The sequence below is a fragment of the Heterodontus francisci genome, chromosome 14, assembly GCF_036365525.1.
Source record: "Heterodontus francisci isolate sHetFra1 chromosome 14, sHetFra1.hap1, whole genome shotgun sequence".
NCBI classification, from domain to species: Eukaryota; Metazoa; Chordata; class Chondrichthyes; order Heterodontiformes; family Heterodontidae; genus Heterodontus; species Heterodontus francisci.
The window spans coordinates 53504163-53516943 of NC_090384.1; the positions used below are offsets into that span (position 1 = coordinate 53504163).

Below are 12781 nucleotides of genomic sequence, written 5' to 3' on the forward strand. Positions count from 1 at the left end.
ACCAATTCTCAATCCATGCCAGTATATTAACCCCAATCCCATGTGCTTTAATTTTGCACACTAACCTTTTATGTTGCAACCATTTGACCTTCTTCCTAAGTTATGGCAGATGATGGAAAAACTGTGGAATTTCACCCTGGAGTTAATTCCCATTCTCTATTAAATTGCCTGATCTTAACTAAGCTAACAATTATTATTGTGGGAAGGAGAAAAATAGCCAGGGTCCAGTTTGTTGGATCTCCAGGTGAAAAGAGAGCATATATGGGTATGTTATGAGAACCTGAGTAGTCTTCAAGCATTTCATTGAATGTGTTAGAATTGTAAAGATCTACAAATGAATAGCAGGAGTACTATGTACAATTCTGGTCACCATATTATTTTAAAAAAGATATAGAGGCACAGGAAAGGGTAAAAAAAAGATTTACAAGAATGATATCAGAAATGTAAGGTTATACCTTTCAGGGAAGGATGAACAGTTGGGTTTCTTTTCTTGAAAAGAGAAAGCCAGGGGTTGACCTAATGAAGGTTTTTAAAACTATGAAAGGTTTTGATAGAGTAGGCACAAAGGGAGAGTTTCAACTTGTTGGGAAGAGTAAAACTAGAGGCCATCAATATAAGATTATTACCAAGAAATCAAATAGGGAATTCAGATGAAACTTCCTGACCCAGAGAGTGATGAGAATGTGGAACTCACTACTACAAGTTGAGGAAATAGTATAGATACATTGAAGGGAAGGCTAGATAAGCATGTGAGGGACAAAGGATTAGAGGGGTATGCTGATATGAGTTAGATGAAAAAGGATGGAAGGAGGCTCCAATAAAGCATAAACATCAGCATGGACTGGTTGGGCTGAATGCCTGTTCTGTTCACTATATTCTATGTAATTCTCTGTTGCCTACCACTTTGTTCAACATCCCACATGAAGAATGGTCCCTTGAGCATTGTAGCTGTGGCTAGTTGGCACTATTGAAACCTACCTTAGCAAGAGGGAGGAGATTGGGAAAGAAACAATGTGAATGTAATATCAGTGTGAAGAATTTGTTAGAAAAGCCTTCCAACCAGATGTAGTCAGCGGCAATGTATCTCTTCCAATATGAATAAATTATTGAGGTCTGATACTTGATTTGTAAGATTTCAAAATGCGTCCTGTGTCACCCCACCTATGAAATGACTGAGGCAGTTTTCAAAACAGGGAAGTTTGCACAAAATCAGTAAAATGGGATTTGTTTCAAAGAAATGTTTAAAGCATGTTCTCAAAGTGACATCATTACACAGAACTGTAGGGCAACTAGAGTTAAATAACAAAAACAGAAAATGCTGGAAATACTCCAGCATCCACAGTATTTTGCTTTTGTAGTAGAGTTAAGTAACGTTGAATAAAACTTGCCGTAAAGATCCACCATCCACTGGTGCTGAGGTTTGAACTCTTTGGGTATTTCAGCCGGTCTGTGCTAATGTCATTCACAAAAGGCTGCGCTGTATGAGATTTAAAAATTGTTCACTTTTGCTAAAATAAAAATATTACATGCACAAAATTCACCAGCAGACCTCACCTATTTGGCTCGATACCCGAGTCTATCCCACTACAAACAACAATGAAAGAACTGAATGATCCATCATGGCCTCCTCCTGAAGTCCGCAGCATCACAGATGTCAGTCTTCAGCCAATTAATATCAGGAAACGACTGAAGGCACTGGATACTGCAAAGGCTATGGGCCCTGACAACATTCTGGCAGTGGTAATGAAGAGATGTGCTCCAGAACTTTCTGCGCCCCTAGCCAAGCTGTTCCAGTACAGCTACAACACTGGCATCTACCCGGCAAGGTGGAAAATTTCCCAGGTATGTCCTGTACACAAAAAGCAGGACAAATCCAACCTGGCCAATTACCGTCCAAATCAGTCTACTTTCGATCATCAGTAAAGTGATGGAAGGTGTTGTTGACAGTTCTATCAAGCGGCACTTACTTAGCAATAACCTGCTCCGTGATGCTCAGTTTGGGTTCCGCCAGGGCCACTCAGCTCCTGACTTCATTACAGCCTTGGATCAAACATGGACAAAAGAGCAGAACTGAAGAGGTGAGGTGACAGTGACTGCTCTTGACAGCAAGTCAGCATTTGACCCAGTCTGGCATCAAGGAGCCCCAGCAAAACTGGAGTTAATGGAATCGGGGGAAAACTCTCCACTGGTTGCAGTCATACCTAGCACAAGGAAGATGGTTGTGTTTGTTGGAGGTCAATCATCTCAGTTCCAGCACATCTCTGCAGGAGTTCCTCAGGGTAGTGTCCAAGGCCCAACCATCTTCAGCTACTTCATCAATAACATTCCTTCAATCATAAGGTCAGAAGTGGGGATGTTCGCGGATGATTGCACAATGTTCAGCACCATTCACGATTCCTCAGATACTGAAGCAGTCCATGTAGAAATGCAACAAGACCTGGACAATATCCAGACTTGGGCTGATAAGTGGCAAGTAAGATTCGCGCCACACAAATGCCAGGCAATGACTATCTTCAACAAGAGAGAATCTAACCATCGCCCCTTGACATTCAATGGCATTCCAATCACTGAATCTCCCACTATCAACATCCTGGGGGTTACCCTTGACCTGAAACTGAACTGGAGTAGCCATATAAACACCGTGGCTATAAGAGTAGGTCAGAAGCTAGAAGTCCTGTGGCGAGTAACTCACCTCCTGACTCCCCAAAGCCTGTCCACCATCTACAAAGCACAAGTCAGGAATGTGATGGAATACTCTCCACTTGCCTGGATGGGTGCAGCTCCAACAACACTCAAGAAACTCGACAGGACAAAGCAGTCTGCTTGATTGGCACTCCATCCACAAACATTCACTCCCTCCACCACCGACGCACAGTGGCAGCAGTGTGTACCATCTACAAGATGCACTGCAGCAAAGCACCAAGGCTGCTTTGACAGCACCTTCCAAATATGTGAAATATATTGCCGTTCCTTCACTGTCGCTCGGTTAAAAATTTGGAACTCCCTTCCTAACAGCACTGTGGGTGTACCTACCTCACATGGACTGCAGTAGTTCAAGAAGGCAGCTCACCACCTTCTCGAGGGCAATTAGACATGTACAATAAATGCTGGCCTAGCCAGCGATGCCCACATCCCATGAAAGAATAAAAAAACTCATTACAAGAACTGCTTCGTAAATTAGCATCAAATCGATTACTTAGGATTGCTTGTGTATTTGTTTGAATAAAGGTTCCTCAGTGTTAAATGGGTTAAGTATTCTCTGCAGTGATGTGGAGATGGACAGCAGAGTCCTTGGGTTGGATTTTGTACTCAGTTTGCATGCTGATTCTATGGTAGGGCGGGGCCTGAGAATTGGTGCAGATTTGTCCACCATGGAACCTGACACCGTAATGCCATTTCTGATTTTCTCGGAAGTAGTAAAGTTCTGCGACGGGATATGCTTTAAATATGTTAAATACCTTTTTGCATTAATTAGAATGTAATTCACCGTGTTTCTACCAGCCATTTGCAAACTTCTGCATGACGCGCGGCACTCACGTGCCTTCACTTTTCCGTCTTTGAAAAGCTGCACCACCGAGGCAAGAGTCCTTGGTGCTTCCAAAGGTTAGGTTTGATATGCCTTGTTATCCTATGGATTTGTTTTAACCAGCCATTGCCACTAAGGTTAATCTGCAGATGTGAGGGGAGATTGGAACTCTGCAGGTGTGTACTGTTGGGGGAGGTAGGAAGGGGCGGGGGGGGGAACTCTGCAACTGTACACTGTTGGGGGGTGTGAGAAGGGAAGAATTCTGCAAGTATATACTGTTGTGGGGAAGGGGTGAACTCTGTAAGTATATACACTTGTGGTGAAGGGATGATCTGTACAAGTGGATACCGTTGGATGTGAGGGGAGTTTGGAACTCTGCAAGTGGATACACTCTTTGGGGGATGGGGGTTAGTGGGGGCAGAACTGGGAAACTGTATAGGTTGTTTTTGTCGCGGATCCAGTGCAGGCAACTCAAATGGTACTCTGATGGTCATGATGGCTCCTGGTCCTTCTCTCGCCCTGCCACTGCTGATATGAAGTCATGACCAAGGCGAGGGTTTGCAGGTCTTGGCGCATCTGTGGAATGTGGCTCTCCATGAGGGCCGTCAACATCTCCATGCGTGAAGCCTTGCGCCCACATGCCAGGGACAAGTCAGCAGTCATGGCATGGATGGACTCCATCATCTGCTCATGGCTGCGCATGGCCTCTGGCATCTCTGCCAGATGTTGCCTTACCTCTCCCAGCAACACCAGAGGCTCATCATCAGCCTGGGGCTCAGCATGGGCCTGGCCACCCACAGTCCTCCGACTGTCAGTGACCTCGGCTGTCTCAGCCTCAGCCAGCTGCTCAGGCACATGTGTGCTGCTCTCACTAGCTTGTGACCTTGAACCTAATGCCAATCGGCTACCCACCGAGGTGACAGTATCTGCGCTGGTGGAAGGTGCAGGAGTGTCATGGGACAATGCATCCTCTAAGTGTTGCTCGTCCTCAGAAGTTGTTCTTGTTTCTTTGGTGTCTGCAAGTATTTGCGAGCACCACCCAGCAAGATACAATGTGAAGAACAGATATTTAGGTGTGATGGTACACAATTTGCAATGATGACAGCATTGCGTTTCTACTTAAAATGTAATTTCGGTTCATTCTGTGTTTGTCAATAATCACTCTCTTCAACTGGGACCCCGAGCTCAGTGTCCAATACGACATGTCCTCCTTGGCTCCTGGCTAACTCCAGTGTCTCCTTTTCAGCCTGAGACAGAGGCCACAGTTCGGGCACCCCGCCACCGGTCCTGGCCGCCTCCCTGCTGTCATGGGCCCTCTTCTCCTGAAAGATCAAGGATGCAATTACTGTTAAATTCCAAAAGTCTCTACAGCATATCAATGCTAACATGGGGCCCCTCTTCTGCACCTCAAGGATGTCGCTGCTCTCATACTGACTCTAGCTGTTATGGATCTAAAGTGGGCTAAGATAGAAACAGAATCACAGAATCACAGAACTGTTACAGCACAGAAGGAGGCCATTCAGCCCATCATGTCTGCGTTGGCTCTCCAAAAGTGCAATGTTCCTCCTGCCACTCCCCCGCCCTCTCCTCATAGCTCTACACTTCCTTCGTTTTCAGATAACAATCCAGCTCCCTCTTGAAGGCCTTGATTGAATCTGCCTACACCACACTCTCAGGCAATGCATTCCAGATCCTAACCACTCACTGTGTGAAAATATTTTTCTTCATGGTGCTATTGCTTCTTTTGCCAATTACCTTAAATCTGTGCCCTCTTGTTCTCGATTCCTCCACCAATGGGAACAGTTTTTCCGTATCTCAAGGGAGACTGGTCTCACTTGTAGTCAGTCATCTGCTATCATTACGATATGACCCTCCTATCTTTAGAGTGACTGTGCTATCCGTGCGTCTTTATGCTTGTGGGAAGCAAATCGCAACAAGCTATGTGCGACCACGAAACTTACCTTGGCTGAGTGTAGGAGGTCATTGACCCTCTTCCTGCACTGGATCCAGTTACGACGGGTGACCCCACAGCTCCTAACCTCTTCTGCGGTTTCCATCCAAGTTTGTTTGGTCAGGCGGGAGGACCTCTTCTTGCCATCACAGGGGAAGAGGACCTGCCACCTTTCCCTAGCAGCCTGGAGTAGAATCAGCAGACAGCCATCACTGAACCATGGCTCCACCCTTGCTCTTACATCTGCCATGTTAGTAATGATGCCCAGGGGGATGTTTGCTGAGATGCAAACTGATGCCATACTGAAGTAGTGTTTCTGCAACAAACTGGTCTTGAATGCAAGGAGAGTAAATGCAGGGCTGGTAGCCTTTTAAAGCTGGCACCAGTACCTGATTCAACATCAGCTGACGCCGTTCACTTCATTATGGTAAGTGGCAGGCTGCCATGTAATTGCGGCAGCACCGCCGTGAACATCACATGTGGGACTGCCGACATTTTGCACAACCGCCGCCGCAGTCAGTGGCGCGACTACAAAATCCAGCCCATTGTGTGCCACCTTTTGCAGTCATGACTGAACTGAATCATTGCAGCGATTTACTTGTAATTCTTTCAATGTAGTATACTGTATTCGCTGCTCACAGTGTGGTCTCCTCTACATTGGGGAGACCAAGCACAGACTGAGTGACCACTTTGTGGAACATCTCCGCTCAGTCCGCAAGCAGGACCCTGAGCTTCCGGTTGCTTGCCATTTCAACACTCCCCCCTGCTCTCATGCTCACATCTCTGTCCTGGGATTGCTGCAGTGTTCCAGTGAACATCAACGCAAGCTCGAGGAACAGCATCTCATCTACCCGATTAGGCACACTACAGCCTGCCGGACTGAACATTGAGTTCAATAATTTCAGAGCATGACAGCCCCCCATTTTACTTTCATTTTTAGTTATTTTTTCTTCCTTTTTTTTACATTCTTTTTTTACATTTTTTACAATCTTTTTTTTGCATTTATTTCATTTCATCTTAGTTTGTTCAGTTTGCTTACCCACTGTTGTTTTTCAGGTTTGCACTTGCAGCTGTTCAATATTCAGTGTATTAACACCTAATCTGTACTAATGCTTTGTCTTTCAACACACCGTTAACATATTGTTTGCCTTTGCTCCGTGACCTTTTGGTCAGCTATGTGGCCTGGTCCAATCTAGACCTCCTTTGTTATCTCTTGCCCCACCCTCACCTCACTTGCTTATAACCTGTGACTTTTCTAATATTTGTCAGTTCCGAAGAAGGGTCACTGACCCTAAACGTTAACTCTGCTTCTCTTTTCACAGATGCTGCCAGACCTGCTGAGTGGTTCCAGCATTTCTTGTTTTTATTTCAGATTTCCAGCATCCTCAGTATTTTGCTTTTATCTGAATCATTGATCACATGGTTTGGTTATTCAGCAAGGCATTCAAAGTCGGTACATGTTCAAGTGGGTCAAAGCACATAATGAAATTCTCATTCTTTTCCATATATTCCTTCACTCCGGACTTTTATCGAAATTTCGGACTACATTTTAATTTGGTCGAAACCTTATTCCACCTGTTTTTCCCAATGAAATCTTGTCTTTACCCTGGGCAAGGTTTACTGACACTTGGCATGTTTATACCCCTGGTCTTTGCAATACTGATTGGACGAAATAAATTGGACATAACGGAGGCCCATAGCTTAGAATGACCAATAACCATATTCCATTATTTTGGGATCGTTAGCAATGTTTAGAGGATCACATTCCAACACCCAGTCCATTCTGTATTTCAGCGGCCTTGGACTTGATGAATTCCTGCTGCTGATCTGGGGCCCTGGAGTTTTCTCATATGTGGGAATGGAGATTTAAACTGAAGGCTTTCATTTACATTTCCGACCGATTGTGATTGGTATATGATATAATGCAAGTTTTATTATACAACGTGTAGAAAACAAATGTAGCATCTGGTAATATATTCCATGTTTATTATATTTTTAACTTGAGTGTTTTAGGAATACGAACATTGGACATAAGCTTTTTTTTTCATTGATTTATTCTGCTTCCCTATGGATCAGAGTGGCCTCTGTCCTTATCATTTTAAAACGACATCAATGGCCACCGCCACTTGCAAGAATAGAAACCATTTTCACTTCTGCCTCCTCGCAAGTCCACAGGACGTTAGAGCCAATGAATTGTTTTTTGAGGAGCAATGTTGCAGACAAATTAAAGAAAGGACCAGTTGATGTGTTTTGGGATGTGTTGATTTGAAGGTTACATGTGGACCAGGACACCATGGAAATTCCATCGGATCTTTTATCCACTTTAAAGAGGCAAATGTTTGAAATATCAGACAGCACCTCCGACAGTGCAGGGCCCGTCTGGGTATTGCACTGACGAACCAGTCTATTTTAGATGTTCTAATCCCTTGAAGTGGGGGCGGGATCGAACTCACAACGCTCTCACTCCTGTGGCAGAATATTGTCAATAGACCACTCTTTTTCCATGCAGATTTATATAAAAAAATACTCGCAGTTAAGATCCTGATTGCCTTTCTACTGTAAACAGTCACTGACAGGTTTATTAGGATCAGTGCAGAAAAAAGGGGATTTTTTTTTATAAATACCTTTTTTATTTCGTATTTCTTGAAACAATCTTGGCATTCACACTGATAATATATATAAATATATAAATTTAGTTTGGCACATCAAACCAAGCATTTCTATAAACAAGCGACATTAAATATTTCAATGGATTGGCAAAAAGCAACTCTTATTTACAAGTATACACAAAGCTTTACAAAAAGTGGTCCACATTATGGTTTGTATTTTTTGATTTTTTTTTCTTGGGATGCATTTCAAGAAGGAGAAATATAGAAAAAGAAACATTTTTGTTCCTAAATGCAGAGAAGTATTAAAATGTGTGTTTGGTTAAATTTTAGTACATGTGATTGGGGTTCCGGATCACAGCGTTGTCAGTATGCTCTGTTGGATGAACTAGCCTCTTTGGTTATGAACCATTCTCTCTAATTAGTGCCGGCTTCTCTTCTGTTGGGTTCAATCCTTACCATCAGTGTACAGACGGGGGGCGCTTATCTTCACTCAGCCGTTATAACACTTGGTAGATGGGGTTGTCAGTCGGAATCTCGGTGCGGGTGCAGTTGTCCGGCGATGGGATGATGGCTGTGGGGTCGTTCAAGGTGGCTCCTTCCCGGGGAGACGAGGGACTCCCCATAGTCCCGTCTGGGACTATCATCACAGGACACGTCGGTCGGTCCGTGGAAATCCTTTCGACGATGTTGGAGAGACAGTCCAGGCTTGAAATAACAGAACTTTTACCAGTTCTCGAATCTAAACATGATGAACATGATAAAGTAAATGTCAACAGCTAGAAGTAACTCAATAGCTTTCGACGTGACAAAGCGCAATAGGAACATGCAAGTAATTTAGTAAATAGCAAATGGAATTAACCACTGACAGCTTTTCAACCGATAAAGGGAAGACCAAAATATATCTGAAAAATGAGTATGACTCTAGGCACCTCTGCATCATATAGGTCAAGAATATAAATGAAATTGGGGATCTATGTCAATGAAAATCAACCATCAATGTGTTCGTTCCTGACCAGATCTGTCTCAAATTGAGACAGCTTTGCTTATTTTTCTCCACTTATGTAATATTCTGAAGTACAACTCGATTCACTTTGGTTTGTTGGAAAGATCTGCAGTGAACATTTGGCTGTATTGATCACTGTATGCTTCAGGCAGCTTCTTTCCCAGGATGGGATCCCGCTGCGCTCTTTGCGAGTGTGAGTTGTTTTGATTTTCGCTCTTCCACCATCTCGTAAACATTCACTCACCGTTTGGCGTTTCCGAGAAGTAGGTGTTGTCGTAGTTACTGCGTCTCCTGGTGCACGTGGGGCCGCTGCAATCCAACTGCAAAGTCAACATGAAAACCAGAGAGGGTCAGTCACACTGCCCTGAACTCATGTGGCCAGCTAGTGATTTTTTTGTGCGTGTGACGAGGAGCTGAGAGATTTAAAACGGCTCAAATAAGATGGGAACTAAATGGTGGATAAACCATTCTTGCATTTGGTTTTAAATCCAGACAAAGCAGTCTGGAAATCCGCCACCCAACAAATTATCTAAACCCCTTCCACATGCACTAAAGATACAAAGAGTTTGAATAACTTTTACATCTTTACTTTCATATCGTCTATCTACATGATGGTAAATATTATCTTCAACACACTTTAGTCGAACGAAATCAATCGTTCAAATGCAAAAACAACCAACTGGTTTAATCCTGCTCCTTTCTCTACGTTTTAAATCTGCTACAATATTGATATCTGCACATATCTTTGACAAGTTTCTTACCATCCCATCCGAGCAATTGGATCGTGGGCTGGAGGCATCTGAGTCGACACTGTATTGATCCATGACCGAGAAGTAGTTCTCGTCCTGCTCTCTCAGGAGGGCCTGCAAGCTCTCGATGTACCTGATGGCGTTCCTCAGAATCTCCACTTTGGGCAGCCTCTGGTTCGGGTTGGTGGATGTGCACCTCTTGAGCGTTTCAAACGCCTCGTTCACTTTGCTGAGGCGCCTCCTTTCTCTCATGGTGGCCGCTTTCCTGCGGTCGGCGTTGGTCGTTTTCCTCTTGCAAGCTTTGCAAGCCCAAAGCAAGCAGCGGCCGGCTTGATGGTGTCCACTGGGGGCTCGGATGTGCTCGTCCTCGGTCGGCAGCTGGTCGGCTTTGAGCAGCCCAACGTGGACTAACCTGGGATCTAGATCCTCGAAAAAGTGGATGTCTGAAGTAGAGAAGCAGGGATCATCGTAGAAGTCATCAGCAGACGAGAAGGAGCAGAGAGAAGTGTCCGTTATCTCCATGCTGGGACGATATGGAAACGACAGGATCCGAATAAACTTTTTTTTAAAAAAGGATCTTTCCTTTTTCCCTCTTCGTTTCCTCTTTTTTTAATGTTTTGGTTTTGTTGTCTTTGGTTGTATCTCTCGTACCGCTCGTTACCTGTGCTCAGTCCGGTGAAAGTTTTGCCCTATTTATTCCAAACTCTGTGGGCTGCAGAGCAAAATCCTCCCAACGCCCAAACTCTTCCAGCAACCAATCGGATGGCTTTGGGAGGCCGCTGCGTTATTCAGGGTCCGGGGCTGTCCCGCTTGTCATTGGCCGAGGGTCTCGGCGGCTGGCTCAGTTTCACCTTTCACATTTCAGACTATTAGACAGAAAGCCTCTGAGCGAGAGGTTGCCCTTTCCTCTCCTGCACGATGACAAGTGCAATTTTCTTGAGGCTTTATTAAATGTGACTTTCTTAATCACTTGCGTGCAGCTGTTTTTAAAATATTGTTGAAAAATTAAGTTCTAACTCTTTCTGTTTCTAACAGGATTTTAAACAGGATTATTTTGCTCAAACAGTTTTAAAATGAGGGAATAAAAAAGACTTTCGAATGTTTTCGTTAATGATGTAAACGAAATTATCCCTGTTCAGTGTAACAGGAACTCAGAGGTGTTTCAACAAGAACTATTACATTCAAACGAATTTACTGAACAGGGCAACTTCTATGTAACGAGTTTCTTCGAAGTGAAATGGTCGATATCGAGGAAAATAGTTTGTGGTTACATTGTCCGATTTGTATTTCACCAGATAACCGTAGCGAATTCACTGTTGTAAAATACTCGACACATCCAATAAGGCGGAGACTGGCATTTTCATTAGTTTAGATACTACTCCTAAAACTCCAAGATTGTGATCATATTTTAAAAGTCTGCGTCTTTTAATCCTGCAGAATGAGAATATCAAATTATTAAATTAAATTTAGGTATTTACACTTTAATTATAAAATGAAGTTTGTAGACGCGTGGAGAATTGGCGATGTTTTTTGAAAACCCAATTTATAACCAGATATATAGAAAAATTAAGAAGCAAGGTGATTTTTTCACCTTTTTAAATATTCCCGATAGATAACGGGAAAGCATAAGAAGGCTTTTGCTATGAAGATAGAACGACAATCCCGGGGTCTGATAGAAAAGGTGTTGAAAAACAGGATACTGCCCCGAGAAGCTGTGCCTTTGCTCCAAGCGGAGGAATCACTACACTCCCCAAGCCCTCACTACCTCCACACACTGCAGAAGCATCAAAGGCCAGTTGGGCCGCTTCTCCTTTATGTGTGACAGTGTGAAACCGCTCCTTAGTACCATTTGCAGCCAGCAACACGAGAGATGTTGGAAGAATCCGGTAGATGGAGTTAATTGTCCAATGACTGATCTCCCATACTTGTAGTATAGCACTGCTCACCGATAAACCAGACTTAAACACACCGCTTAGAATCCCAATAACCTATTAACCACACTAATTTGTGTGAATAACTACTACCAATTTTCCGAGGCCCAGGCTTTAATGATCAACTTAAATGTAAATGCTTGTCTTTCAGGAGCTGTTTTAATGAAAATATATTATTTCGTCGGCAAATTGAGACCTTTCCTCTGTTTATATAGGGTTGGGTGCCTGAGCCCTATCTTCCTTCCCAATCTAATGCTGTTCCGGTGTTTCTCGGGACACAGTGTGCTTGTGTGTACCGCTCGGTTTGGCCACACCTTATCCACTCGGTTGAGGATTTGTATTGAGATCGTTTCTGTTTTTTTTTCAGTGAATCCAATTCTGCTTTCGGTGACCGGCTGCTCTGGTATTAACTTTTGGGATTTTGCTTGAAGGTGAACATTTTACGGTAAACAAGGGGAGGGACAGTCCCCAAGCTTGGTAACTGATGTGGAATAATGACCAAGCACGGAAGCTCTGACTTGGGACCGGACAGCTGGTTAGTACTTGACAGTGGTGACAGCTCTTTGGAATACCCATTGAAAGCTCGGTTACTCGGTTACTCGAACGCTCTCCTGGATGACCTCCATAACTTCAGGTCATCAAAAAATCTGTTCCCCATATCCTTCACTAGCTCCCATTTCCTCACATTTTAAATGTTCATCTTTGTGTTCTAATCCACTCATGGAGTCGGCATTCTCTGTAACCTTCTTCAACTCGCATCCCCTCTCCATTCACGCTACCATTGGTGACGGTGCTCTCATCCGCCTGGATCCCAGTCTCCAAAATTCTTTCACCTCCATCTTCCTCTTTAAAACCCTCCATGAAATTCCACCCTCTGCATAAAGTTGTTTTGGTCACTCAATTTCTCCTTCGTCCAACTTTCTTTGTGCCCATGTGAAGGACGTTTCTCTAAGTTAAATGCTCTCTATACGTGCCATGAATCTGGCAATGGAACTATACCCGAGAATGGGCG

General features: G+C 43.8%; 1 protein-coding gene across 1 annotated transcript; it reads right to left on the reverse strand.

The window, feature by feature from the left end:
* Positions 1-8583: 8583 nt before the first annotated feature.
* myod1 (myogenic differentiation 1) lies at positions 8584-10360 on the reverse strand. Its single transcript, XM_068046865.1, has 3 exons — positions 9851-10360; positions 9334-9409; positions 8584-8825 (listed from the first exon to the last, which is right to left on the reverse strand). Exons 1-3 carry the CDS (start codon positions 10358-10360, stop codon positions 8584-8586), a joined length of 828 nt encoding a protein of 275 aa, XP_067902966.1.
* Between the last annotated feature and the right edge of the window lie 2421 nt (positions 10361-12781).

Bases quoted from the DNA above. Each gene is read 5' to 3' on its own strand.
- myod1 (XM_068046865.1), bottom strand. From the start codon at position 10,360: ATGGAGATAACGGACACTTCTCTCTGCTCCTTCTCGTCTGCTGATGAC. The intron at 9,410-9,850 runs GTAAGAAACTTG...TTGACTTTGCAG, and splicing joins CCAATTGCTCGGATGGGATG to TTGGATTGCAGCGGCCCCAC. The intron at 8,826-9,333 runs GTGAGTGAATGT...CATCATGTTTAG, and splicing joins CTTCTCGGAAACGCCAAACG to ATTCGAGAACTGGTAAAAGT.